The sequence below is a fragment of the Nicotiana tabacum genome, chromosome 22 (assembly GCF_000715075.1).
Source record: "Nicotiana tabacum cultivar K326 chromosome 22, ASM71507v2, whole genome shotgun sequence".
In the NCBI taxonomy this organism is placed as follows: domain Eukaryota; kingdom Viridiplantae; phylum Streptophyta; class Magnoliopsida; order Solanales; family Solanaceae; genus Nicotiana; species Nicotiana tabacum.
In genome coordinates this window covers 78,319,190-78,343,779 of record NC_134101.1, presented here as the reverse complement: position 1 = coordinate 78,343,779, position 24,590 = coordinate 78,319,190, and the positions used below count along the sequence as shown (strand labels likewise).

General features: G+C 40.7%; 1 protein-coding gene across 1 annotated transcript in view; it reads left to right on the top strand.

Annotated features, from left to right (window-relative positions):
* Window positions 1-22,608: 22,608 nt before the first annotated feature.
* The window catches only part of LOC107777219 (putative pectate lyase 18), a 2,203-nt gene continuing 221 nt past the window's right edge, over window positions 22,609-24,590 (top strand). The window contains exons 1-5 of the mRNA XM_075244946.1: window positions 22,609-22,825; window positions 22,950-23,311; window positions 23,521-23,902; window positions 24,027-24,165; window positions 24,324-24,590. The exon at window positions 24,324-24,590 is cut by the window's right edge and continues 221 nt beyond it. Coding sequence (XP_075101047.1) covers window positions 22,710-22,825; window positions 22,950-23,311; window positions 23,521-23,902; window positions 24,027-24,165; window positions 24,324-24,545 — 1,221 coding nt within the window. The 5' untranslated portion in view covers window positions 22,609-22,709 and the 3' untranslated portion in view covers window positions 24,546-24,590. The remainder of the gene's footprint in view (window positions 22,826-22,949; window positions 23,312-23,520; window positions 23,903-24,026; window positions 24,166-24,323) is intronic.

Sequence of the window (24,590 nt, the reverse complement as noted above, 5' to 3'; positions counted from 1 at the left end):
TGCACCTAGAATATTCACACATTAGTAACAAGGAAGGAAAATGAGACAATTCACACACAAAATCAAATATATAGCTAAATCCGTTATTAGCTCCCCGACAACGGTGCCAAAAATTGATCTTCTGACTTTGGTATCACCCCTCCGGCCATCATCCGGGATATTATCCACATCTACTATAGTAGCTGGTACGTTGGGGGCATGTGTAGATGAAGGCTCCGAAGCCTGACTGATCCCTTCCGACCCCTCAAAAGTACTCTAAGAAGAGGTAGGCTCATTTCTCAGTTGGTATCTTTTCGAAGGTTGTTGTGGCTGTGATTGCACAACAAACTGCTCTTGCACTGAATTGCCCTCCGATGCTTCCATAGACGGGGTATATGAACTTGATTTGGAGGGCTCCGGCTGTCTACCTCGGCCTGTTGTGATTTTCTTACTGATTACTTTTTGGAGGGCGAGGGGTAAAGTGCTTTTGCCTCTGCCCCTGGAAGGTTCAACCCTCCCCTTTGATGTATCACAACAACCATGTGATCTAACCATATTCTGCAAAAAATAGCAGTAAGAGTCAGTTCTAGTTCAAGTGCAGGTAGGCAGAAAATATACAGAACAAAACATGTTGCAGTGTTGGGGAAGTGCGAACCGCACATTTTTTAGAGCGGCCGCAGATGGGGTTATGCGGACCGCACAATTTAAAAGTGCGATCGCAGTGATGATTCTACGGTTCACACAATTTTAAGTGCGGCCACACATCTGAAGTACGGTCCGCACAATTTTGGGTGCGACCGCACATTGAAACTTCAAAAATGACAACTCTCTGAAGACAGAAAATTGCTTGATCTGTGGCTGCACACACTTTTCTGTGGCCGCGGTTGAATTTCTGCAGATCACACAATTCCATGTGCGGTCCGCACTCTGCTTCAGTCTTAACAGGATTTAAATCTGCGGCCGCACAATTCTGAAACGCGGCCGCATCTCTCATATTCTGCGGTCCACACTTTTCTGGGTGCGGCCGCACAGGGTTCTTCTGCGGACCGCACATTTCTGAGTGCGGCCGCACAAGGCTCTTCTGCGGACCGCACATTTCTGAATGCGACCGCGTAGCTGATTTCTGCGGCCGCACAATAATTGTGCGGTCCGCACTTCCTTTGAGCTTGGGATGAGAACTCTCTGAACTTCTGATCTTGTATAACTTCTGCGGTCGCACATTTCATGTGCGGACTGCACTTTGCATTTGGACTCTGATAAACTTTCCTTCGCAATCCGCGGCCGCAGGTGAAAATATGTGGTCCGCACTTTGAGTTTTTGTGCATGATTTTGTCCTTGAATTTAGATCACTCCTTCTTGAGTTGAATTTCATCTTAGTGGCTCATTTTCCAATTACTCCTGCATTTAAGCATATTTCATCAGTTTTCGGGAATACAATTAAACGCCTTTGGACTAAAACGAAAGTAAAAAGGTGCTAATAAGTAGTCAAAATTCCCACTCATCAGGCAAACGCCCAAGTAAAATATTATAATACGGACCTACCCGAATCGTTAAAATATCGATCCGAGGTTATTTACACAAAATATTAACCGTAGTCAACTCAAGTTATTTTTAAAGCCAAAAATTATATTTTCTTCAATTTTTTATGTAAATTTTTTTGATAAAAAGACACGGATTGTGCATGGAAATCGAGAAATATCATAGATAGTGATGATATCGAGCCTACTCCGACGGGTCTCTTGGATATCACAGCTCTATCGGACACCACAAATAAGATGAGCAAGCCGATGCTGAGAGGGATGAGAACTTCAGCCGCCACATTTATGGCACATTGAACTTGATCATGCGATGACTTGGAGTAACAGATAATGAGAAGTTGCAGTTGCACACAGAATATCCTCTATCGGGAGCCATGGGACTTGTACCTGCCAGTCCTATTCACCCGTCTGAGGATAAGAAGATGGTTCTTAGCTCTCCCGAGGGAGGTGATAATGGTGAAAAGGTCGACGGATCGCTGGAACTAGAAGGAGTTGATGATGCTAATGATGATGGATATAATACAGAGACAGAACCCGCTAGAACTTCAGGCGGTGCACAGTCTAATGAGGAGCATAGTACGCCCCAGAAGGGTTAGAGTAGTAGGGAGTCCCTTTGCTCCACCCAACTTGTTTGTATGTGCGTTAAGGACAATGCACTAGTCCGCGGGGGGGAGGGGGGAGGACTTCATGTGTTTATTTTTGTTTACATATTTTTTGTTAGTCACTTGACTTTATTTTGATTTATTTCGTACCGTAATATTTTCTTTAGCATATTAGCCTAGTATAATATTAATGTTAACGTTCATTCTTTAGTAATAGTTAGTAATAATCATTATGAAAAAGAAAACATGAAAAAAAAAAAGAAAAAAATTGGACTTTTTCCGATGGTGGACTTTCTAGACTATTTTCTTGAGGGATTAAAGTCTGAGAAAGAAAAAAACTGGAAACAAAAAAAATACAAAATGTTTAATTTGCTTTAAGTAGTTAGCTTTAGTTTAGTTAGTAAGCAATAATTTCACTTGGTTTTTCTTTGAGTATCGATTCTTTTTCAAGGGATGTAACTTGAAATGGGTATTTTTGAATTTTTTGTTTAGAATAGGAATTAAGGAAAGAAGAAGAAGAAATTGATCCTAGATGCCTTTTGACTTGTTTGATGCTAGTATATTTACGTCTTGGCATGCAAATTATCTTCCTGACAAGTTTTAAATATTTTGATGCCGTCGAAATACTGGATAGCCTGTTCTGTGACACCTTCTCTAAGTTCTTGACTCGTATGTTCGTCTAGTGCTTATTCCTTAATATCTTTTAGTTATGTGATTACTTGCATTGACTTAAGAGCTGGAATGAAACCGTCCTGAATGGGTCATGTGTAGTGTGTGTGAGAGGTTTGAAGTTGTATTTTGTACTATTATGTTCTAGTCTAGAACTTGTCATATATGTGAGGCTAAGTGAAATAATTAAGTCTCGTTGAGTCTAGGAGATGATTATATGTTTCTTTGATTAGCCCATTGAGATTTAATTGCCTAACATTGTTAATATTTTTCGTAGTAGCCCTTTTGAGCCTATACACTTTTTTGGCAACCACATTACAAGTCTATCCCCTTTTATTCTTAATTGACTTTATTAAATCTTTTACCTCTAAAATCACTTGAATCACAAGACTAAGCGCTAGAAAGAAGTAAGGATAGAACTTGGGTAACTTTTGAATGGAAACATAGAAGGAAAAAAATATGCACATGTGTAAGCTAAGAACCGCTAGCGAAAGTTGCAATCATATGGAGAATATTAGAAAAAAGAAAGAAGAAAAGAGCAACAAAGCAAAACAACAAAACAAAAAAGGAAAAAAATAATACATCTCCAAATCTTATCGTATCCTCACTAGTAAGTTGCTAATATGTGAAGTGCTTAAAGAAAGAGGGCCTACCCTTGAATATGGTGTTGTAGTATAACATTTGAAAGTGAATGATGACAAGTATGCACGCTAATTAAGTGTTGTATTGCATTGAAATGCTTAGGAGGGTTATTTACTTTTATCCAAATGTATCTTACACATCCCTTAGCCTATATTACAATTCATAAAGTCCCATTTTATCCTAGATTTTGACGAGCTTAGATTAGTCGAGTCCTACACTACGGGCAAGCCTATGGTACAACCTTGTGAAGTACATGAATTTCTTTATTAAAGCGAGAGAATTCTTGTTCTTGTGTGTAAGTCCTTCAATTATATTTGATCTATTGAATTGAATGTGTGGACTGTCTCCTCTTATTTTGTGGTAAGGGAACATGATCTCATGATGGATAGATCACGTTCATAAACCTCTCTTGTTGGAGTGAGTATGCGAGCCAAAAGTACATAGTGGAAACAAGTCGGTCCTTGAGGTGAGGTGGTTATGGGCAGGTTGTTTGAATACTTTGAAATTGCATACTTACACTTTGGCATGTATAGTAGAGGTTGAGAAATGTGTGTAATGCGCATGCCTAGGCTTAATTATTGGTATTAACCACAGTCATAGATGAAATGTGCTTAATGAAAATCTGACTGCATCCCTCGTGAGGTGGTATTTTGAGTTGCTTTTAGGATAGTGAAGTTTTAAATTGCTCGAGGACGAGCAAGAGTTTAAGTATGTGGTGTTGATATTAAGGTAAAAATATGTATTTTGTATGCGCATCACCTTACATTTTACATTAATCTTATTTATTTTCATTTGTGTTGTGATTAGTTGAGCTTAATTTTGGTGTTCATATGTGTAAGAATTGATTGGGAGCAAAATAGAATGAATGTGCACGACTTAAAGCGAAAAAAGAAGATAATTAGACAAAGTGCAAGCCTAGCGCCCAGACCAGCTCGGAGTTTCCTGTAATGTTGGGAACAGATGTTGCAGAAGCAGAAAAAGAAGCCAGTGCTCTGCCTAGCGCCCCGCGCTTGCCAGGGCCCTCCATCCGGGAACTATCCTATTTCGACTAGGAGAGAGTTTTTTTTATCCTACACGCCTCTAACTTGTATAAAAGAATTTTTAAACCTAATTTTGAGGGTAACACGACATTTTTGAGGCAAAATACACGTTGGGAGCAAGTTGGAGCAAGGATTAGAGAGTTCTTCTACTATTCATCTTTTCTTAGCACTTAATCATTCAAACGTTTATGAATTTACTTTGATGATTATGCGTGGTGGCTAAGTCCCTTCATCCTGGGGTTGTGGTTAGCCATGATATTGATGTTTGATTGTTATTTTTCCCTTTATCAATACGAATTGCTATTACATGGTTATTTCTTTAACTCTTTGCTTAATTGGCTGGCCAACAGTTACGTTCTATCAACTATCTAGATTATGCCTGAAAAGGCCATTTTTAGATTAGAAAAGAGTTAAAAAAAAAAGGATATCATCTTATCTCTAAGGTTAGGGGAGGATTTGTGGTTAGGATATAATTATACCTAGTCATCATGTTTAATTAAATATTGTGATCTTAATGCATTTTTGATAGATTAATTTCATAGAAATATATGTGCTAACCTATCTTGGGCATGTGAGTAGTAATTCGATATAATACTATGAGTAAATATAATCCAGTTAGTAGCAACCATAAGCAATTTGAATTGAAGGAGAATTAACTAGAACTCAATAATATTGGTGAATCAATCACTATCCTGAAATATTCATCTCTATTGAAGTAACTCTAAATAATAATTCTCCTGTCCTAGTTTAGTTTCTCATTTTAATTTTTCATCCATAGTTTAGTGACAACCCAACCTTTGATTCTCTTGGTTAAATAACGATTTTAGTGAATTAGTAGGTAATTAACGACATGTATGTGTGGGTTCGGCACTCTTTCTCATTACTTTATTACTTGTTGACCACATATAATTGCGTGCGTATTTGGGAGCAACCATTTACCTATTGTACTTTAATAAAAAAAAAATGTAATTAACCTATCATAGCAGGTTAGAGCTATTAATTTTATCGGGTTACTAAATTAATGATTATAATAGATACGTTTATAAAATTACTATACAAAGATTTTCGCCATTAAAGCATACAAGTTAAACTTATCCCCTCCTCCATCATGCATACATCAGTAATAACGCATTAGGTTTACCAATTAGCAGTAATCACGGTGGAAATCTGACTTTAGCACATCCCCTTTGTATATTTACAGCATGGTTGAGTATTGACTTATGAACTCTGAATTCTTTTGACAACATCTATAGAAGTGAAAAAGGAGAAAGGTTAGCAAGAAAAGAAGACTTAAAATGATTCATGTCAACTCAACCACATGATAAATGATGACTATCTGGTATGTTTGTTCCCTTTGCAAATGTGGAAAAATACGTTTTCAAAGTACCTAATCTTGCTTGAAATGTTTTCCAGGTCTAAAGAAGATAATTCTAAGTACGATATATGATGCATCCAAGTCGTAGTAGACACAACTATCTTAGTCTATTTCAAATGTTTTATAAAAAAGAAAGAGCTTTTTGCGGAAAAACTTTGCAAGTAAAATTTGGAGAGAGAGACAGGTTTTGACCCTACTTTACGAGTATCCAACTTTGTCTTTCTCTTGTTCGATACTCTAATTTACTACTCCCACCGTTTCAATTTAGATGAGGTAGTTTGATCCGGCACGGAATTTATGAGAAAAAAGAACGACTTTTGAAACTTATCGTCTTAAAAGCTTAAGGGGTAAAAGTTTTGTGGCGTCATGACATTTGTGTGGTTATATTTGGAGGAAGAGCTGAAGCAGCTGGGCATCTGGTGCGATCGCACCTGTGCAAAAAGAACCGCAGGTGCGAGCCCGCAGAAGCGGCTCAGTGGTCGCAGCAGCAGAAGGGAGTGAGGGACTGGGAGTCCGCAGGTGCAGATGATTTTCCGCAGAAGCGGATGCGCACCTGCGGTGAATGAGCGAAGGAGCTGGCCTTTGGGGAGAGGCGCACCTGAGAGTAATCCTCGCAGAAGCGGCAAAAGGACAGCAGGTGCGAAGGTCGGGGCTGGGCAGTGAGTTATTTTTAAGACGGGATTTGGCCCATTTCTTTCATTCTCTCTTGGTTTGGGGCGATTCTTGGAGAGTTTGAAGTGGAGGTTTTCATCATCAATGGCAAGGTAAGTTATCCCCACCTATTGTGAGTTAAATACAAGGATTTTATATGGATTCAAGCATGCAAATTTGTAGAAATTTGGGATTTTGAAGAAAAACCTAGAAATTGGTATTTTTGGATTTTGGCCACGAAATCGGACATGAGATTAGGAATAAATCATATATTTGAGTTCGTGATATTATGGGTAAAGTTTATCTTCGAACATTTTCGGAATCCGGGCAAGTGGGCCCGATGGTTGATTTTATCGACTTTTCGAGCGGAGTTGGAAATTGTTTAAATTGATTAATTATGGGTAATATAACATATTTTGATTGGTTTGCACCTTGTTTGCATAGTTTTGGATCGACAAGCATCGATTTGAGGTGTTAGAGTGGCATTGGAGTCGGTTATGGAGCTTCAGAGCAAGGTAAGTCTCTTGTCTAGCCTTGTAAGAGGGAATTTACCCCGTAGGTGATTTAAATTAATAATTATTGCTAATTGTAAGAACTACGTACGCACAAGGTGACGAGAGTCCATGCGTAGCTATTAATTATGCTATGTCCGGGTAGTTTAGAACTCAAATCATGAATTACTTGTAATGATTGCATCCTTTATTAATTAAAGTAGTAAAATTATATTAGAAATTGTTAGAGGAATTAGTAAAGGACCGAAAAATATGTTATTTATTTTGTGACAGACTAAAAAGTTACATATCTTTAGGGGAAAAAACGGAAACCAATTGGAACAGGACCTTTACCAATCCCTGCAGGCGATTTTAGTTAGTCACAGATTTGATGGGGAAGATTTTGTGAACTTGTTCCAATAAATTAAGGAGCGCAATTAGAATAACTTTTTTGTTGGAAATTCTGGAAAACAAAATTCAGATTGTCCAATTGTGCAAATATATAATATCCCCGAACATGTGCAGGTTTTTGGTACACAGTGAAACCGGAAGAAGAAGAACGAAGAAAATGTTATCAGGTAAGTCGTAACAATAATCAGCATCCAAAACAAGGAAAACGAATTACTTGCCTCCAATGTTGATATATTAAACCAATTTATGCAATATATGGGTCCATATTTTTACTTTATTTAGTTCGGTGGAAACACCTGACTACTTTCCTAGAACAAGTAATGAAAAACCCAACCTCGGAGGCAACTTACATGGGAGCGTAACCGGTGTAGCTTTTGCTCATACCTTGTATATTTGTCCAAAAATTTCTTAAATATGTACAGATAATAAAGTTTGAACCCATTAAATTGGATGAAATGTTGTAAATTTATGAATCTAAACTCATAAAATTTAAATTTTGGATGCGCTTTTAAACTTATACCCGGAAAATAACATACATGGCTGTATGATCGTTCACTTGAATCCTACCAATAGACCTACACAAAAAACCAATTTCTGTTGGTTTTGTGGCTTGTCCCAAGTTTTTCAAGAAAAGGAGTGTCAACATTTCCAATCCCAATAAATTGCTGATAATGCATACCATTTATATACTTAATCTGAGGCTGCGATTCATCACAAACGGCCGAGAGAACCCCAGTTCTTTCACCGAATCAAATTATCCCCATGTGAGAATTTATCCTTTCAGCTTGTTTCATTCTCATCAGGAAATTAAAACCACAAGTCCATAGCCATGGTGTATACGGTTGAAATAAATTTCGGCTTTCGTATGATTAATCGAGGTCGAAACACAATGGATCGAAGAAAAGACTTCGTAATATCGAGACGGGTTTCGAAGATGGTACAAACAAGTTTCAGATTTCGGGTATAGGTCAAACACCGAGTTCGAAGTCATAATCGAGCTCGGGTCCGAATCGAACTATGGTGAGATAATTTTGAGCTTAAAGGGCAGAGGCCAACCAGGACCGAGTCCGAATTATCACCTGATCCCGAGTCCATATCGAGTTCTAGAAGCAATACCGACCAGCATCGAGGTCGATCGAGCTCGAGCTCACAGACAAGAGCCGTTGCAAACACACTAAGAGAGAGAATCTCGGCGAAAATTAGGGAAAAACTTATTTATCATGGGTTCTCCACTATGTATTTTTAATTATATCTAAAGTAGGATCCTCCACTATAAAGAGGATGGCTACATTTCTGCAGAGGCAGTTCTTTGGCTTACATAGTAATTCAAACACCATATTCTCCTATATTCAAAGATTATTCTTTTAAGTTTTATTAATTGATTTACTATACTTAGTCCCAAAAATCATCTTCTTTTCAATCTTGTTTATTTTGCATTCTTTGCAATCCATATTTGACACTTTTATTTATCCCTGCGATTTGTATCAAGCTATACCACATATCCTTAGAACTACGTATAAATTCAACTCTATCCGTTTTTCGGGTAAACTCATGGCCTACACTATATATGCATTTAGCAAAATATGCATACATTTTAAACTATGTGAGTAGTTTGAGTCGAGGATGTGTCCAAATTATCAAGAAATTTGGATCGTCTCGGTGTATTGGCAGATCTAGGATGAATTTGGTGAGTTTTTGGCTCACAGAACTGAGTCATTATTTTTGGCTCAAACTAAGTATAAATATACCAATGTATTGAAGATGTATACATAAAATAAAAATCGCACTCTAAATTCAATAACGTTAGATTCTGAATTCGTCTCTAGTTATCTGTACTAACCTCTCTTGGGACCTTATGTTGGCTTTGTCATGTGGACAAGTGGTGTTGCGGCGAGGTTTGTGGCCCAGATATGTGATAAGATGAGCCAATTTAGGAAGATTTTGAATTTTAGGTATATTTGAAGCCGGTGGCGAAGGTAGGATTTCCCCTAACCGGATTCAAGAAAAGGAAAAAGTTAAAAAATTACAAGAAACTATGGCCAATGGGAATTGCATCAGTGACCTTACAAAGGTTTTGACCCCCCTTGACCACTCACCTATTCTTTTGGATTGTGTCAAGGAAAGTCAAAATATAAAATATAGGGACACAACGAATTTTATCTTATATATATAGTATAATTTTCCGGCGAATGGGGTTCAGGTGAACCCTTCCGCCCCTAAATCCGCCCCCGTTTGAAGCTAGCTAGCTTGGACACATTTTAAGAACATGAAACCTTGATTTCTCGACAAAAAATCATGTGCTAGCATCAAGCGCTAATGTGTAAATGAGCTTAAGCCTAATTTTCTAACAAGAAGTTTTTTCACCCTGAAAAAAAAAAAAGGAAAAGGAAAACAAGAGTTAGTTCTTCTGTTCTGTTTTTTCGTGGGTGCTACATAAAGTAATAGCTATTTTACTTGGGAACTAATGAAAATACTTAATAGGAAACGAAAGAAATCGGAAGGCAAATTATAGTTAGGTTGCTTCTCCCTAAAGGGTAAACGGAGACAAATTTATACATTAATATATTAGCTTTACATGCTTGTTGTGATTGATTTCTAATAAACTATTGTATACGGGTGAAACCGGGGCTAACACACACCCCGATTTTCCGATGGGTCAAACTAAGCAAGGGTATGAATACATGAGATCGAAATCGAAACTGGGAACTTCTTGTACCGAGGCCCGAACGGAGTGCTCGCCATCAGACTTGATAAAACGACACACCCCGGACCCGGGATGAGTACTGAGACCTCGGGAAGCGCATGTACAGTTGTAGGCGACAGATAGAGGGCCGTGATATACGGAACCAACTGGATATCACGGCATGGATCTCGCTCGATGGCGGTTACAAATCAGCAATTAACAAGAGAGGAGGATTTTTACCTTTTTTAGACTTATACTAAGGGTGAAACTCTCCTACTATATAAATGAGAATTGTTTCTTTGATAACGCACATTGTAACACGCAAACCAAAGCAATACTAATTTATTTTTATGCTTTCTATCTATTGAAAAGTTCTTATTTTATTGTTGTTCTTCATATATATTTGGCTTCGAACCAAGGGTCCAATCGAGGGCAAAATTACTGTTCAGCCCAAATCCGATCTCGACCGTAACATCACAATTGGTTTGGTTATTCATTCTATATTTAACTCGTTTATCTAACATTCTTGATTATTTGTGTTGAATCAATCCACATATCCTTAAAACCGCGTATAAATTTAATTGTTATCCGTTTTAAGGGTAATAGTTTGGTGCCCACCGTGGGTCTAAGGATAATAGTGGTGGTTTGATACAAATCTCCATAACACACTCTATTTTATGCTTGTTCTTTAAGGTCTCAATTTCATGTCAGCTTAAAAATGTCAAATTCTCAGTCTGCTCACTTGAACGTTGAGGCTAAGTCTGGCCATCATGGCGAAAACAACAACCCGGTGCCTAGAAATGAGGTGCCCCTTCTGATCCCAACAAAGTCCTAGTTGCTGATCCGATCGACGCCAATTCATAGGTTGCTATCGACGTGAACCTACCAATTGACCACAAAAATAGCGTTCGCGGAGGTCCCCGACCAACAGTTCGGGAAACGCCCGAGGGCGAAGGTGATGGGATAATCCTGCGGCTAATCTTCAAAATTTTGCAGGCTCAACAGGTGGCTATAGCGCAACTACAGAATCAAGGCAACGCCCCTGACAGGGTCGAGCTCGAACTGTCCCGGGTGAACACTCGAAGAAATGAACAAACCACCGAGAGGTCGGATGAAGCCGAGCCCGGAGTCAGTCCCGAAGTAATGAAAATGCTTGAAGTATTAATGAAGCGGGTGGAATCAGGTGAAAGGAAAATTGAGTCCAACGACAAAAAGGTGGAAACATACAATTCTAGGGTCGACCAAATCCCAGGAGCACCCCGACACGAGTCACATGTGTGTCTTAAACTGTGTTTTACATCATTCTCCTATCTCAAATTGGTGAAAGTAGTTGAAGAGCTATTATGTAGGACCCTCAGTTCTAATTTGCATTAATACTATGCACAAGTTGCTGCTATGGTATTTTTCTTTTGATTGTTTGGAGCTCTCATAACACTATAAAATGTTATAATGATGTTGTATCCCCTCCACCCCTCTTTCTCAACAATATGAATTTCAAGATTTGCCATCACATTCGCAATTTAACCTTGTTATTCATAATACATTGCAATGGTGAAAGGAAAATTGAGGCCAACTACAAGAAGGTGGAAACATACAATTCTGGGGTCGACCAAATCCCAGGAGCACCCCCAATATTTAAGGGGTCGGATTTCAAGAAGTTTATCCAGAAGCCTTTTTCTTCGAGTGCGGCAAAAAAACGGATCCCTAAGAGGTTTCTTATGCCCGACATTCCAAATATAATGGAACTACGGACCCGAATGAGCACGTGACCTCCTATACATGTGCAATCAAAGGAAACGACTTGGAAGATGATGAAATCGAGTCGGTGTTACTAAAGAAGTTTAGGGAAACTTTATCCAAAGGAGCAATGATATGGTACCACAACTTACCCCCAAATTCCATTGACCCATTTGCTATGCTCGCGAATGCTTTTGTGAAGGCTCATGCCGGGGCCATCAAAGTCGAGACCAGAAAATCGGACCTTTTCAAGGTTAAGCAAAGAGACAACGAGATGCTCAGGGAGTTCGTGTCAAGGTTTCAAATGGAACGGATGGATCTGCCTGCGGTTGTGGATGATTGGGCTGTTCAGGCATTCACTCAAGGACTTAACCCCCAAGCTCCTTGGCTTCGCAACAGCTAAAACAAAATTTGGTAGAATACCCAATGGTAACTTGGGCTGACGTCCACAATAGCTACCGGCCAAAAATCAGAGTCGAGGGCGACCAACTCGGAGCCCCTTCTGGGTCTGTGTATCCCATCAGAGCCGATGATAGATCTAAGAGAGTCGTCGATCATAAGCCAAGACCAGTCCAGGATCGATACTAGACATACAACACGGATTGAAGGGGAAATAGATCCGGGCGTCAGCCACAAGGAACAAAAAGAGAGGCGATCGAGGGCCTAGTAGCCGAGGTCTGATGAGCAAAAATAGTTTTGACAAGCTACTCGGGGGTAGAGAAGCACTAAGATTTTCAGAATACAACTTCAATGTTGATGCAGCCAACATCATATCAGCCATCGGGCACATCATGGAAACCAAGTGGTGCTGACAGTTATAATCTGACCCTACCAAAAGAGATCCTAACTTGATGTGCAAGTATCATGGCACTCATGGCCACAGGACCGAGGATTGCCGAAAATTGAGATAAGAAGTTGCCCGGTTGTTCAATAATGGGCACCTCTGAGAATTTCTTAGCGATTGGGCCAAAACTCACATCAGGAATAGGGACGCCAACAAACAGGCCGAACTTGAGGAGCCTCAACACTTTATCAACATGATCATTGGAGGGGTCGACATCCCTCAATGACCGATGATAAAGCACACTAAAGTATCTATCACAGAGGAAAAACGTACCCGAGATTATGTCCCGGAGGGAACCATCTCGTTCAACGATGAGGATGCCGAGGGCATCGTACAACCACACAATGATGTGCTGGTAATATCCGTACTTATCAATAAATCTCGAATTAAATATGTATTGATTGATCCGGGTAGCTCGGCCAACATCATCAGATCGAGGGTCGTAGAGCAGTTGGGGTTACAAGACCAAATAGTGTCGGCGGTCCGGGTGTTGAATGGATTTAACATGGCATGCAAAACTACTAAAGGGGAGATAACCTTGCCGGTGAACACCGCCGAGACGATCCAAGAGACAAGGTTCTACGTGATCAAAGGGGACATGAGGTACAATTCCCTATTCGGAAGGCCATGGGTTCATAACATGAGAGCGGTACCTTCAACCTTACACCAAGCACTGAAGTTCCCTATGCCGGGAGGAGTCAAGACGGTCTATGGAGAGCAGCTGGACGTAAAGGACATGTTCGCAGTCGACGAGGTAATCCTCGTGCCCGCGGTTTCAATATCAAGGAACCTGGACCGACCAGAAAGGATAAAATTAAAAATCAATCACTAATGTTGGCCCCGACCAAACTGTAGGAGCGAGGAGTAGACGAGGATGATGATTACGGAGTTCCGAGGTCGTTCATAGCTCCTGATGATACAGACGCCACCAAATCAAAGGTCGAGGAGTTGGAGCAAGTCATATTGACCGAAAGGTATACCTGGGCACGGGGTTAACTCCCAATCTCAGGAAAAAACTCATTGAATTTCTTAAAGCTAACATAGACTGTTTCGCTTGGTCCCACCTTGACATGACAGTGATCCCCTCAGAAGTGACCACTCATAAGCCGAGTATGTACCCGAAGTTCCATCAGGTTAAACAGAAGAGGAGACCACAGTCTGAGGTCAAGCATGCATTCATCAAGACGAGGTATCTAAACTCCTTAAAATAGGGTCCATTCGGGAAGTTAAATACCCAGACTGGTTAGCTAACGTAGTGGTAGTGCCTAGAAAAGGAAATAAGCTAAGAATGTATGTAGATCACAAGATCTGAACAAAGCATGCACTAAGGATTCTTTTCCTTTTCCTAATATAGATCGAATGATCGATGCTAGTGTCGGACACGAGATACTCAGCTTTCTCGATGCTTATTCCGGGTACAACCAAATTCGGATGGACTTGGGCGATCAAAAAAAGACTTCTTTTATCACTAAATTCGGCACCTATTGTTATAAGGTAATGCCATTCGGATTAAAGAACGCCGGTGCCACCTATCAATGCCTAGTAAACCAGATATTCGAAGAACAGATAGGAAAATCAATGGAAGTTTATATTGATGACATGTTAGTCAAGTCCTTGCGAGTAGAGGACCATTTGAAATATTTGCAGGAAACCTTCGACATATTGAAGGAATACAATATGGAGATGAACCTGGAGAAGTGCACATTCATGGTCGGATCGCAAAAATTCTTCGGGTTCATGATATCCAATTGAGGGATCGAGATCAATCCCGACAAGACCAAAGCCATAGAAGACATCACCGTGGTGGACAACGTCAAGGCCGTTCAGAGGCTTACTGGGTGTATAGCCGCCCTGGGCCGGTTCATATCGAGGTCCTCGGACCAAAGCCATTGGTTTTTCTCACTGTTGAAGAAGAAGAATAACTTTTCTTGGACCCCGGAATTCCAACAAGCTTTGGAAGAACTCAAACGGTACGAATCGAGTTCGCCCCTGCTCCACACTCTGAAGGCGGACAAACAACTGTACATTTACTTGACGGTTTCTTAGGTGGCGGTAAGTGGAGTCTTAGTCCGGGAAGAGGAAGGTACATAATTTCCTATTTACTATGTTAGTAGAACTCTAGGCAAGGCCGAAACAAGGTATCCTCACCTGGAAAAATTGGCGCTCGCTTTGCTAAGCGCCTCCAGAAAGTTAAAACCATACTTTCGATGCCACCCCATATGTGTCGTAACCTCTTACCCACTGACGAACATCATGTACAAACCCTAGCTCTCGGGCCGGTTGGCCAAATGGGAGGTCAAAATCAGCGGGTACTATATCGAGTATCGACCCCGAACTGCCATAAAATATCAAATTTTGGCGGACTTCGTGGACGACTTTACGCCAGCCTTAATACCCGAAGTCGAAAGGGAATTATTGCTAACATCGGGACTACCTCGGGAATTTGGACCCTTTTTACGGACGGTGCCTCGAACGCATAAAGTTCTGGGCTCGGCATTGTGTTAAAACCACCTACGAGGAATGTAGTTAGGTAGTCTATTAGAACTGTGAAATTGACTAACAATGAGGCCAAGTATGAGGCCATAATTGTAGGTCTCGAATTGGCTAAAAGCCTTGGGACCAAGGTGATCAAAGCTAAGTGCGACTCCCTCATCATGGTAAATCAAGTCAATGTGATGCTCGAAGTGAAAGAGGAATGTATGCGAAGGTATTTAGACAAAGTACAGGTAACACTGCATCAATTCAAAGAATGGACCATGCAGCACGTGCCCCGAGATCAGAACAGCGAGGCCGATGCTCTGTCTAACTTGGGGTCGTCGATCGATATCGATGAATTCAGTTTGGGAATAGTAGTACAACTCATGAAGTCGGTCATAGAAGAAAGGCCATGCCGAAGTAAACTCAACGAGTTTTACTTGGTATTGGAGAAATAAGTACATAGATTACTTGAAGACCGGGAAATTGCCCTCGGATCATAAAGAATTGAGATTCCTGCGTACCAAGGCTGCCAGATTTTTCTTGGTTGAAGGGACATTGTTCAGGAGAATGTTCGATGGCCCGCTAGCCAGATGCTTGGGGCAGGGAGATACCGAATACGCCTTGAGAGAAGTTCACGAAGGTACATGGGGGAACCATTCGAGGGAAGAATCTTTGGTCTGAAAAAATTAATCAGGGCAGGCTATTACTGCACCGAAATGGAGAAATATGCGAAGGACTTCGTATGAAAATGCAACGACTGCCAGTGACACACACCAATGATCCATCAACCGGGAGAGCTACTCCATACGGTCTTGTCCCCGTGGCCATTTATGAAGTGGGGAATGGACATCGTCGGTCCCCTACCGTGGACACCCGGTAAGGCTCAATTCATACTATTCATGACCGATTATTTTTCCAAATCGGTAGAAGCTCAAGTGTTTGAAAACGTTTGAGAGAAAGAAGTCATTGACTTCATCTGGGACCACATAATATGTCGATTTGGGATATCGACCGAGGTCATTTGCGATAATGGGAAACAATTCATCGGCAGCAAGGTAAATAAATTCTTTGAAGATCACAGGATTAAGAAGATACTATAAACACCTTATCACCCTAGTGAGAACGGACATGCAGAATCAACAAACAAGACCATACTTCAAAACCTGAAAAAGAGGTTGACCGATGTCAAAGGAAAATGGAAGAAAATCCTGCCCGAAGTCCTGTGGGCATACCGTGCGACCTTGAAGTCTAGTACCGGGGTTACCCCATTTTTGTTGGTCTACGGGGCCGAAGCCTTAATACCAGTCGAAGTGGGAGAACCAAGCCTCAGGTTCCAATATGCGACAGAAAAGTCAAACGGCGAAGCCATGATCACGACCCTCGAACTATTGGATAAAAGGCGGGAGGCCTCCCTAGTCCGGTTGGCCGCCCAGAAACAGCGAATAGAAAGATACTACAACCGAAGAGCCAACCTCTGACACTTTAAGATCGGGAACTTGGTGTTAAGAAAAGTAACATTACACACCTGAAACCTAAACAAGGGGAAGCTGGGACCGAATTGGGAAGGACCATATCGAGTCGTCGGAATTACCGGCAAAGGCTCGTACAAACTTGAAGCAGGAAACAGTGTGCAACTACCAAATAACTGGAACGTGACACACTTAAAGTGGTACTACTGCTAAGGTATGAACTCAATTACTCTTTAATAATGGTATGAATCGGACTAACATTTGCAAGCAATCGGCCAAGGATTGATGTGGCTATTAGGTCTGAAAGCACACGTTGTACTCTTTTTCCCTTGAACCAGTTTTGTCCAAAAATGGATTTTTCGGCAAGGTTTTTAACAAGGCAACAGTAAAACGTACTAACTTAGATTCGAAGACAGGTCTCAAACCGGATTCAATGATCGTTCACTTCATATCAACAGTATCCGAGCCCTCTCAAGCTCGACCTGGAATACTGGGGGTCGTTACCCTCGGATTAAGGTTTTTAGCAAGGAAAAAAGAAAAATCTTGTATGCTAGAAGCTAAGGCTTGGTGGTTAGTATTCATTGTAAGGGCCAAATAGTCGTATGAACCGTGCTCACATAGTCCACTCTAGCCATAATACAAGTTTCTATGCACTATCGATCATGTACTTTACACACTGAGAAATGAAAGAAAGTTCCGCCTTGTTATTATGCATTTTCTTGCTTCTTCAATTCTGGATCCTAAGAACCCACATGCTACCTATTCTTGGGGACTATCGAACCCATGAGATACCCCTACTCGGGGACTATTGAGCCCATGAGCTACCCCTACTCAGGGACTATCGAGCCCAAGGGCTACCCTTACTCAGGGACTGCCACCCGAAGAAAGTTCGGATAACCCGGGCTACCGAATCCTGGAGGCACCAAACCTATTAGGCGGTGCCCAAATACAAAAGGATACGGCCACCCTAAAAATATCTCAGAGACGTCCGAAGCTCGTAATTAGAAAGTAAGGCCTTTATGAAGACTCAAAACTTACTAAAATGTTACCTTCGACAAAAGCATCGTCTAAAATCATTTAAACATCTTGAAAACTTTCGATTACATCGAGGTTTCAAAGCCTCGAGCAAATAAAGTTGTAGCAAAATCAGGACAACCGCTTCACATATTCAAAGCCTCGGACGACAGGTCGAAACCTCGGGCGTGGATCTATTCAAGGTTCTCTCTTCGGGACAACCGCTTTATATATTCAGCCTTTGTCTTTAGGAGGGTCTCGGTTGCCTCCACATCAGCCTTGTATTGGGCTACTATTTCTTCAGCATCAGCGGAGGTTGTGTCCAATTTGGACTTCAGTGCCTCATATTCTCTACCGAGGGCATCCCGCTCTACAACGACTGAGCTCAGCGGTGCTCAGAGATCATCATTCAATTGAGACCATTTGTCAGCTTTGTCCTTCGCCACCCAGAGTTGGTTCTCAACCGATGCCAGCTCCACCTTCGCAGTTTCCTTCTCCGAAGCCAGAAGGTCCATTATGCCTTTCTACCCTTCGGCCATGGCCTTGGCCTCGTTCATCTCGGCTTGGAGCTGGTCGATCAAGTCGATCTTCTGTTTGACCTGCGAGGTTGTGTTGTTAGTCACCACGACAAAATCCTTATTTTTAGCTTCAAAGACCTTTACCTTTTCAACCAGGTTGGCATGTTCCCGCTTTAGGGTCGAAGTTTCCTTCTGAGCCTTGTCCAACTCGGTTTGGAGGTCTTTGAGGGTCCCGTCCTATAGCTTACTGAGAAGCATGTGCATGTCCTTCTTCCGGACATGCTCTTTGAGCTCGAACTCGAGCTGGCTGATTTCCAAGCGGTACTGGAGGAAGCTCTCATAGTAAAGCACTGATACCTGTAAAACAACGAAACAGTAAAAGATGTCAAAACTTAAGCGGAATTCACAAGGGGGTGTAAAAGTGTTGATGTCTTATCCGGTTCAGCGCCTGCTGCGCCTCGTTGAAAAGACTTAACACGCCCACCACGTTCATCTTTGCCTGGTCCTCCTCGATCACCAGGCATCAGAGGTAGCTGTCTACGCCTACTGGAGCGGATAGGACCCGAGCATCCCCCGGGACGTTAGGAATGACTGTTTTCCTGTGGCCGGGGTCCACGCTTAGTGCGGGAAACTGTTTCACCAGTTTTTGGGCTCGAATTCGGCCCGCCATCTCCCGAGGGAACGTCCTTCTTTGGGATCTCCAGGTCGCTCAACCCTAAAAAGTCCTCCAATGTAGACATGTCTATTCCATCGAAAAAGGAATTGAGGGGGTCATCTGCACTCCCTCACTTGATTTTTCTGCCCGTTTGGGCCTCCTTTATGGACTCGGTATAGGAGGGCATTTCTATGATGTCTATGACACCGGTCGCTTCCTTAGGAATGGGAGCGGCTTCCTGGGAGGTCACAACCTCCATTCTTGCCTCAGGTTCCCAAGCTTAAAGGGGATCAGCCTCGTGGCCCCCTTTATCGGTCATTTCCTGCTCCCCAGTGGGGGTCGATCTGAGGGCGATGAAGATTTCATTTTATTTGGGCTTATCCTTGAGCCAGTAGAGATAGCCAGGGTCCGGCGCCTTAGACATGGTATTCTTCTTGGGCTTTCCGGGCCCGGGTGGTCACCCTTTTCTTCCTCATTCCCTCGGGGTCCGGGGAACCTGAGGACTTTCTCTTTTTCTTCTTTTCCTCTTTCTCGGTAGCGCGGGATGTGTTTCACTCTCGGGATGCGGTTCACTCCTCAGGGAACAACATAAACTCGGGGGGGGGGGATCACGTCTTCGATCGTTTCCCAAGTGAACCGCGCCTGCCAACCTCGATCTCGGTCCTCGTCAATACTCGAGAAAGGAGCCTTGCTTGCTCGGCGGACGAGCTTGACCAGTCCCCCTCGGAAGATTCGGCGACTGTATAAACAAAGTAGGTGGTCGAGGGTGAACCGGAGAGACTCGGTGTTGTTTATGAAGTAGTGCAAGAGGATCACGTTCCTCCCGAATGATGGGTGGATTTGCCCGAGACACACTTTATATCTCTTGCAGAAAGCAAGAACTACTGGATCCACATGGGCAAGCGTAAAGGGGTAAGTGTAAACACTCAGATACCCCTTCACGTGAGTGGTTATATCGTCGTCGGGCCCAGGGACAACCACGTCTTTACCTTCCCACTTACAGTTTGCTCGGAATATGGGTAGGGTTTCTTCGGTGATAGAGCATATGTATCTCGATGCTTTCTCACCCCGATCTTGTTGGCTAGAGGCCTTCTCGAACTTGAATTCATCCCCGATTGAATAACCCCCGGGTATAAAGCTTTTCATGGGGAGCAGCCACTTCGGCATTTATGGCAGGGTGGGAAGATGAAGGGGCAACCTGCTGAGGAATTGATTTGGAAGTTTTAGCCATCGTGATATGGGAAGATATGATGATTTGAAAGAAAAGTATGAAGATATGAAGGTGGGATGAAGATCTAGTTTAGAAATCTCAGAACAAATATAAAGATTTGAAGATCAGAGATGAAGATATGAAGAGTTAAAAAGTTGAAAGCCACTAGAAAATTCGAAGGTAAAATCTAGGATCGGAAAGTGAAAGAAGTATAAAAGGTCGAAGCTTTCATAGGGGAAAATGTAATCAATACGCGGCGTTTCATATTCGAAGGCAACTAGCCGATGATCGACACATTTTCGAAGTCAGAATGACACGACTGATGTGACGTTTTGGCTTATCCGTCATCTCGGTTGTAACATACAAATGAAGGAATCGAGATTCATCTATCATTTCCCATCATTTCGACAAACCTACTCTCTGCAAAACGAGAGGACTATCTGTATACGGGTGAAACCTGGGCTAACACACACCCCAATTTTTCGGTTGGTCAAATGAAGCAAGGGTATGAATACATGTGATCGAAATCGAAGATGAGAACTTCTTGTACCGAGGCCCGAACGGAGTGCTCGCCATCGGACTTGATAAAACGATGCACCCCCGACCTGGGATGAGTTCTGAGACCTCGGGAAGTGCATGAACGATTGTAGGCGACAGATAGAGGGTCGTGATATCCGGAACTAACAGGATATCACAGCGCGGATCTCGCTCGATGGCGATTACAGATCAGTAATTAATGAGAGAGGAGGATTTTTACCTTTTTTAGATTTGTACTAGGGGTGAAACTCTCCTACTATATAAAGGGGAAGTTCTTTCTTTGATAACACACATTGTAACAGGCAAACCAAGGGAATACAAATTCATTTTTCTGCTTTATAGCTATTGAAAAGTTCTTATTTTATTGTTCTTCTTCATATACATTTGGCTTCGAATCAAGGATTCGATTGAGGGCAAAATTACTATTCAGTCAAAATCCGAGCGCGGCCGTAACATCACAATTGGTTTTGTTATTCATTCTATATTTAACTCGTTTATCTAACATTCTTGATTATTTGTGTTGAATCAATCCACATATCCTTAAAACCGCATATAAATTCAATTGTTATCCGTTTTAAGGGTAAACAACTATAAGCATTGTTTATGGCTTAAAAAGATTGGGTGGCAAGAGAGAACCATATTAATCAATACAATGAATTTAAAAGTTGAACTAGAATAAGGTATTTTGTTACACATGATACTAGAAAAATACGTTGAAACATAATTAATTGAGGAAAGCTTTTTGAGTGTTAATTGAAAGTAGGAGGAGAAATATATGTGCTATGCATTTATTTAATTTGATTTCGTCAAGAACTTGATTTGATCATGTGCTACGCATTGAAATCTCGGGAGAATTATACTCTGTTCTCTTGAACAAACAGATTAATAGCTGTTTGTTCAAACTATTGTTTTGGCCAAAGCTATTTTTTTTTTTTTTTTATCAAAAGTGCTTTTTGGCCAAAATTGAGGTGTTTGGCCAAGCTTTTAAAAGGAAAAAGTGTTTTTGAGGAGAAACAGAAGCAATTTTTGAGAAGTAGAAAAAAGTTCTTTCCGAAAGTACTTTTTTGAGAAGCACTCTTGAGAAAAAGACACTTAGAATCAATTTTCAAAAGTTTGGCCAAACACTAATTACTGCTCAAAAGTATTTTTTAAATTAATTAGCCAAACACAAACTGCTTCTCACCAAAAAATACTTTTTGTAAAGTACTTTTGAGAAAAACACTTCTCAAAATAAGCTGATTTTAGAAGCTTGGCCAAACAGGCTATAAGTTTTCTATACTGATAGGGAAGCAAAAAAAAAATGTACATTATCAAGTGATTCAAAAATTAAGCTCGAATAATTTTTATGACAAGTGTATTAATAATCTAAAAATAAAGTAAGTTATAACCTTTTACATGTCAAAGTTATGACCTCCAAAAGATATGCTAAAGTAGAAAGACAAACGGGGTCCATTTTATTGCGGATTTCACGACTAGGAAGAGTTTGGTGCACCAAATTGCTTCAAATAACTAGCTAGGGATGCTTGCTCAATGGCCAAAAGTACCAATACTCAAGGCAAAGTCAAATTTGAACGTTTGGAGTTCTAAATACTAGAATATCGAGATCATGTGTTAAAAACTATGATTTAAATTCAATTATTATACATATTTAATTATTTTTTTAAATACAAATATACGATTTGGATTAAAGCTAATGCATTCGTTGAACTCATACATTACCTTCTAACTCTGCCCCTGCTAATACTCCTCTCCGTATCCCTCTTTGATGTTTACATAAAACTATATTAATTTATAATACTTAATTTAATACGATGAAAATATGTATTGATTAATTATGATTATGTAAGAATTCTATGTCTAAACGAATATTATGGTTGATGTATTTACTCACTTAATATAAATTAAGTACATGTTGGGAATAAGTTTTTACCCTAATCTTATTCGTCCCTCGTCCAGGAATCTCCGTAAAACATGTAATCAAGAAGGTTAAAGATACCCCACTCGCTTGGCTTAATTACGCCAATTTCCCCGGATTTTCTCTCTTTATAACCTCCTCCATTTCCCTCTCTTTTTTTCCCCGTCCCAACCAAAGCCCCTTTACTCTCTTTTCTAAATTCTCGCACTAACCCCACCTCATAAGCCCTTTCCACCTTTGAGAAAAAATACATGGCAATCTCCTCTCTTTCTTTCCTTTTCCTTCTGTCCTATCTTCTCTTAATTCCTGCCCTTTTTGCCTCTTCTACCTTACAAAATCCCCAATCTGTTGTTGATCAAGTACATAGGTACATTTTGCATGTCTCATGTATCACTGTATACTTAGCTTATTAGTATTTATGTATTCTTGGTGGTACATTATATATATGGTCAACAAGATTTCACATTTTCTTTATTTTCCTTTCTTTGCAGGAGTAAAAACAATGCCTCAAGGAGGAACTTGGGCTATCTCTCTTGTGGCACGGGAAACCCTATAGATGACTGCTGGCGTTGTGATCCCAACTGGGAAAAGAACCGCCAAAGGCTAGCTGAATGTGCTATTGGCTTTGGAAAGAATGCCATTGGCGGCAGAGATGGCAAGATTTACGTGGTCACCGATTCCGGCAACGACGATCCTGTTAACCCTAAACCGGGCACTCTCCGATATGCTGTCATTCAAAACGAGCCATTATGGATCATTTTTGCTAGGGACATGGTGATCCAACTGAAAGAAGAACTTATTATGAACTCATTCAAGACCATTGATGGAAGAGGAGCTAGCGTTCACATTACAGGTATTTATATCGAATATAGCTTTTATATATATATATATATATATATATATATATATATATATATATATATATATATATATATATATTCAATGTTAAACACTCATTAACTAATGTTAATTCTGATTTATGTATGAATAATCACTAATTTTTTAATAAATATTAAATTTTGTACCTACGTACTAAAAGTTTAATTTAAATTTTGAATTAAGGTGGACCATGCATAACAATACAATACGTGACCAATATTATCATCCATGGAATTCACATACATGATTGTAAGCAAGGGGGAAACGCTATGGTGAGGAGCTCTCCACAGCATTATGGGTGGAGGACTATATCAGATGGTGATGGAGTGTCCATTTTTGGTGGGAGTCATATTTGGGTAGACCATTGTTCCTTGTCAAATTGCAAAGATGGGTTGATTGATGCTATTATGGGGTCCACTGCAATTACCATTTCTAACAATTACATGACTCACCATGATAAAGTTATGCTGTTGGGACACAGTGATTCCCATGTCCAAGACAAGAACATGCAAGTAACAGTTGCCTTCAATCACTTTGGAGAAGGCCTTGTCCAAAGAATGCCAAGGTAAATATATATATAAAAGCAAAAAGCTACTTTATACTTGTCTTGAAATCAGTTAGGAAGCAAATTTAATCTATGTTATAGGATTAGAATTTAATGAAAATTGTTGGTTTTTTGAAACATGTAGATGTAGACATGGTTACTTCCATGTGGTGAACAATGACTATACTCACTGGGAAATGTATGCTATTGGTGGGAGTGCTAATCCCACCATCAATAGCCAGGGCAACAGATTCCTGGCTCCTGATATCAGATTCAGCAAAGAGGTAATTAACTCTCAATTTCATTAACAATTAAAGTCTTTCTTTTGGGTATATTATTGTTCACAACATAAGAATTTATGTATTATTATTCGCTGCATAAACAATTTTTACATTATATATAGTCCTTGCAAATCGAACGACCCCTAAAGTTATATATATAGGTGACGAAGCATGAGGATGCACCAGAAAGCGAGTGGAAGAAATGGAATTGGAGAACAGATGGGGACCTAATGTTGAATGGTGCATATTTCATTCAATCAGGAGCTGCAGCCTCTTCAAGCTATGCCAAGGCTTCAAGCTTGAGTGCTAAACCCTCTTCCCTAATAACCTCCATTGTTTCAAGTGCCGGCGCCCTTACTTGCCGGAAAGGTTCCCCTTGCTGATTGGAGTATTATTTCCTAACATCACAAGACAAAATTTAGATTTAA